General features: G+C 41.3%; 1 protein-coding gene across 1 annotated transcript in view; it reads left to right on the top strand.

Moving 5' to 3' along the window:
- Positions 1–2,555, top strand: part of LOC147026361 (fatty acid-binding protein, heart-like) — a 56,123-nt gene extending 53,568 nt beyond the window's left edge. The window contains exon 4 of the mRNA XM_085881694.1: positions 2,194–2,555. Coding sequence (XP_085737820.1) covers positions 2,194–2,244 — 51 coding nt within the window. The 3' untranslated portion in view covers positions 2,245–2,555. The remainder of the gene's footprint in view (positions 1–2,193) is intronic.
- The last annotated feature ends 3,445 nt before the right edge of the window (positions 2,556–6,000 follow it).

Consider the following 6,000-nt stretch of genomic DNA (forward strand, 5'->3'; position numbering starts at 1 on the left):
GAACTCTACTCTGGTACTGAGAGTGCTGTGAAGTGTGGTGGTACCATCTCTGATTTATTTCCAGTTGTTACTGGAGTTCGTCAGGGGCGTGTACTGGCCCCCACACTTTTCAGCACTTGTATGGACTGGATTTTAGGGAGGATGTCGGAGAGATCTAGCTGCGGTGCATCGTTTGGGAATGTCAAGATCTCGGACCTTGACTTTGCAGATGATGCAGTCATCTTTGCGGAGACTTTAGACATCCTTTTGGGGGCCCTCGAGGTGCTGAATGAGGAGTTGGAGCCGCTGGGATTACGGGTTTCTTGGGTCAAAACTAAGATCCAGGCTTTCGGTGACATCTTGGATGCTGCTGTCCTGTCTGTGTCTGTTTGTGGTGAGGATGTTGAGGTCGTGGAGAGATTCACTTACCTTGGCAGTGATATTCATGTCTCTGCTGGCTGCGAGTCAGAGGTCAATAGACGTCTGGGTCGGGCCTGGGGAGTCATGGATTCACTGGATCATGGGGTGTGGCGCTGCCGGTACCTGTGCGGGAGGACGAAAGTCCGAGTCTTCAGGTCCTTGGTACTTCCAGTCTTGCTCTATGGATGCGAGACTTGGACTCTGACCAAGGATCTGAGACGGAGACTTAATTCCTTTGGTACCAGGTCTCTTCGGAGAATCCTTGGCTATCGCTGGTCGGATTTTGTGTCCAACGAGCGGTTGCTGAGAGAAACTCGGATGAGATTTGTTACCTGCATAGTCCATGAGCGTCAGTTGCGGCTGTATGGACATGTGGCTCGTTTTCCTGACGCTGATCCTGCTCACCAGATTCTCTCAGCGAGGGAGTCTCATGAGTGGAGGAGGCCAGTGGGCCGACCACATGCCTCGTGGTTGCAGCAGGTTGACCATCATCTCAAGGAGATGGGGATGGGCCTGGCATCTGCCTGGGGGATGGCCAGACCGAGGCCCCTGGAGTACCGGCGGAAAGTGGACGCAGCGACGCGCTGTTCTGGCACATGCTCCCATACCTGACCTGACCTGAATTTATTATAATATCAATTAAATATCATTTTTATCCTTCGATAATATGAATTGTTCTGTACAGCTATAGTTGTTCTCCTGGGATCTGCGCATCCATCCACGATCTATGTTCTAATGAAGTGCAGTAGGAATAATAAAAACAGCACCGTGCGGGAGTGTAGGTAATCTCTCCAAAGCTCTCAGAAAGCCTTAAAATTCATCACGATCGGTTTGATTGTGAACAGATATACGGATGGACGGACATCGAGACCAGTTTTATTAGGTCATCATGAAGGTACCGCTTGATATTACGCATTGAAATAGAGATATGGATACTCAAGTGAGTTTATTATATGTCTATGATTGATAGCTTATTGACAGCTCAATAACATGAGCAATTTACTATGGCGTATAGTGATTAATAATAACATACTATACAAAAGGTTTTACGAACTCATCTTAGTGGTCCTCTAAAAAATGGGAAACATTTTAAATTATTTTTTGTGCAATAATTCCTCCCATTTTGCAAATGGAGAACATGAACTGTTTAACTACCATAATCATCAAAACGAATTTTGAGGGGCCTCTTCAGGAAGACAATAATATCATTACTATATATGTCAAAGCTTGTTTCATTTCATGCAGTAACAAAAATCTGATGGTGGAACAAAAAAAGGGGCATGCCGAAATATTAATATAGATTTAACTACCATAATCATCAAAACGAATTTTGAGGGGCCTCTTAAGGAAGACAATAATACTATTACTATATAATATGTCAAAGCTTGTTTCATTTCATGCAGTAACAAAAATCTGATGGTGGAACAAAAAAAGGGCGTGCCGAAATATTAATATAGATGAATGTGAAGTGAGGCTCTGCTCGGCACAAGTTATTGCAAATGAACTATTGAAATTGTGCAATCTGAACGGCTTGTTCAAATCGGCCTAAATCCTGCTGGGTTGTTTGTTCATAGTACTAGAGCAGAATCTGGATTAAAAAAAATGTTATTGCTGTGCTTTGCCGAGTGAACATGTGATGAGCTAATCTTGATGTGTAGAACAAACTCAACATGATTTAAACTACATTTCAAATCAACTGGTTGATAAAGTGCTGTTTTTGAAATCCATATGAAATTGTTCATATGATTCAATGGAATGAGCTTTTGTCTGAGATGAGGCCTTTTCTCTTGGCAGACCTGCACGATGGGCGATGTTGTGTGCAAACGTATCTACGAGAAACAATAACAACGCAGCGAGAATTTTGGAGAACAAACTGACATCCCAGTCATGCTACGTCTGCATTACAGAATCTATGAGACGACACGCTGTGAAGAGAGGGATTATGGGTGTGGCAGTGAATTGGAGGAGGTGGGGGGGGGGAGGGAGGTGGGAAGAAAGAAGGTTTTAGTAATTAAATTGCTTGTTAACTGTGTGATATAAATGGTTAACTGTGCCATTCTCCTTAGTGGTGGAGTAGTGCATATAATAATGGGATGTAAACCATCAAACTGATACACTATTTGTTAAAGTTCTGGAATACATGACTACACCTATTATTTCATCGTGTTTTTGATGTCATCACTATGCAAGTACATCATGTATATATATATATATATATATATATATATATATATATATATATATATATATATATATATATTTCTTTACATGACCGAGAGCTCGTGGTGGAGCTGTCATACACACAGCCATACATACAAACATACGCGGCAACACAAGACTGTTTCGTCTAACAAACAGCCAATGAGCTAGGGGAAAGTGTTATCACTTCCCGGGGCACCCTGGGTACCAGTGACATCACAACAATGGCATTGCTTTCTCACCGCACGCAGGACATTTCCGAAAGAGGAATTTCCTCCTCCCCATGGATGCCAACCTAGGGGGATTGTCCCATGCTGTTATCCTTTGAAATACTGAATGGCAAGCAAGGAAGCAGATCATACCATTTTAAAAGTCTTTTGTACGTCTTGGCCCGGTTCGAACTGCCACCTTTTCAGATTCAGAGTGGACGCTCTAACCTTTACGCCACAGTTACATCAAAATAGCGATCACTTAAAATTGTGATAAAGGACTATCTGGGAAAAAAATGTATCAAATAAGTTTTATTACTTCGATGTGACTTTTTACGTCTGGCCACATCCATCACTTAAACTGCACTTCAATATATTTTATTCTATTATTTGCATTCAAACTGAACATCTCCACCCTGTTGCAGATTCTATTTTGAGAGCTGGTTGCTTAACAGTTTGTCGAATTAAATTGATGAGAAGTTTACATTATCTCACAAGAATGCAGAATTTATATTTATTTATCATGACGTCATTCAGCAAATCAGATCTGGTAGTTTATCGAGCCTTTGACATGAATGGTTTATAACGTTTTAATCGGGTTCAGCTCAGTTAAACAAGAGATGAGGTGTTGACTCAAACAGAGGATCTTCATGTCAATTACACATCTTTATGTTCTCAAGTTTGAGCATATACTGAAAGAAAATAGTCAAAAAAATCTAAAAGTTGACCACATACAGATGTACACAAAGTGGCCATTTGGTCCATCTTAAATTCATATCCACATCCAATAAATTTCCCTTAACCAGCCCAGTACATTAAAAGTTAAATATTTCTACTTAATTTTACTCATCTTGTTGGGTGGAGGAGGAGGAGGATATTGGGACCATACTCGGTGCAGAGCATTGGTGCTGTTTAAACAGTCTCCTTGGCTATTGGGCACAATCCTGGACAGGTTGCCACTCCGACACAGGATACCAGCATGCTGGCACTCATTTTGCTGACTTTGGAAGGATGACAGGCCGAGTTAACCCCACCTGGTATCAATTCAACAGCTGAGCAGGATTTGAACTCAGGACCCTAGGATCCAAAGCCAACACCAGGCATGGGTGGAGGGGAGGAAGGGAATCAAAAATAAAACCAATAAAATGGGAAGGGGACAAATCTTGCCGTTACGACCCCAAGCCCTTCTTAAAATTCGTACCAGACCTACAATTGCAAAAAGATACCCTTTAATTATTTACAACTGCACGATTATCGATAAGATAGCTGAACATTCCTCATTTAGGAATTGTACCGGAATGGCATTTTTATTTCTATTGACAATTCACTTCACTTGGGGATTAAATCCAGGACTCATCAGGACAATCGACATCTCGGGCATCACAAAACCATAAATCGAGCTATCCTGCTTCCCTGTATCTGAAGTATGCCTCATTCAAACCCTTTGAGAGAAGGAAAATTAGTCGTATAACCGAGATAACGCTGTGCTTCTGAACAATACTTAAATTACAATGATCAGGAAATATAGAATAGAAAAATTAGGAGGCAAAAAAAACAAAAATAAAGAAACAACAAAACCTCCCTCCCTGAAATTTGGAATAGGCCTGTGGCCTTCTACCATCCCTGTAACATATGCAGGAATATCAAACGGCAACTTCAGCAGTCGGTGACCTTGTGTTTCTAATGACAGGTCATTATTCAACTCTGTGCCACTTGGTCCCCTTACTATTTGCAGCATGGTATCACAGGACAACAAATCATGCAATCACTGCTTTGGAACGAGGCTACCACAACCTCATGGGAGATCTGCATGATAAGGCCACCTGACCTGCAAACTGCAGTCACTTTTGCTGGACATGACATTCTGTAATATGAGATTTTAAAAAGGGATTTTACCGAGTCATTGTACATTTGCTATTTATTAGAATGTCGATGCATTTTTCAACTGACCAATTCATTTTTTCTCGATGCAAATTCAACATCAGTTGCTGAGATTATTTTTCTGACAACTCTGGTTATTTTTCCAATCTTGTCTCTGCCCACATTCCTTGAAGCAAAGTTGCTTTTTCTTTGTTGTTTGAAAAGGTCGAGAAGGCTCATGTGAAAACAAGTTTATTCATGAATACATACTACAGCAAACCTACGTTTCTGATACGTTGAACGTTCAGAGTGCATGAGGTTTTATTTTGCACGCATACATGTAAGCCGATATAAATGAAGGTCTTCAATGATTCTCACTGAATAAACATAAAAGGCCTCCGCTTCAGAAAGATCAAATAACTAGTTACATTATCAACTTCTGCAACACGTACCAATACAACGCCACAACCTTGAGGGCATAATTTTGCAAGCCTGGACTCTACACATTTATCAAATTCTCAAAAGCAGGGCTTTGAAATTATAAGGAACCAATAAATATTTCAAAACACTACTATGAATGTGCAAACAAGTGCAATATGTCAAACAGTCCCAACAATAATCCATAGGTAAAGGTAAACAACATATAGAAATGTACTTTGACAAATTCCTACCTTCTGAACATGATAATGCAGTGAAAAAGGCACATTGAAAGACAAGACTCTGGTGTAATAATTAAGAGCATCAAACAAACTGAGTGGTGTAATGGCAACAGCGTCTGCTCCGTGCTTAACGTAAAGGAGGTTGGGGGTTCGAACGTTCGAACCCCGGCCGAGTCATACCTAAGCCTAAAAATGGTACATACTGCTTTTTTGCTTAACGTTAAGCACATAAAAGGTTAAAAGCACAGAATCCCCATAGGTTAGCATCCATGGGGAGGAGGAAATTCATCCTGAGGAAATGTCCTGCTGCGTGCGGTGAGAAAGGCAGCACCAGATGGCCCTGGGAAGTGACAGCACTTCCCCCAAGCTCAGTCACTGTTTGTCTCGTTTAACAGGTGCGTGTGTGTGTGTGTGTGTGTGTGTGTGTGTGTGTGTGTGTGTGTGTGTGTGTGTGTGTGTGTGTGTACGTGCTCCACTCTGAGCCCCACATCCTGTTACAAAAAAAAAAGACAAAAAAAAGGACAAATGGAACCGTGAAGGACCTGGGTTTCAGTGGGACTCCTTACAGTTTGTGTCTTATATGCAGAAGTGAATTAGATCCAACCTGCATACATAGGGACAACTACAAATTATTCATGAAATAATGTTGGACTCTTTAGCCAACTAAGACAGCT

Source organism: Eptatretus burgeri, chromosome 5, assembly GCF_056783735.1.
Source record: "Eptatretus burgeri isolate ZD-2024b chromosome 5, Ebu_testis_v1, whole genome shotgun sequence".
NCBI classification, from domain to species: domain Eukaryota; kingdom Metazoa; phylum Chordata; class Myxini; order Myxiniformes; family Myxinidae; genus Eptatretus; species Eptatretus burgeri.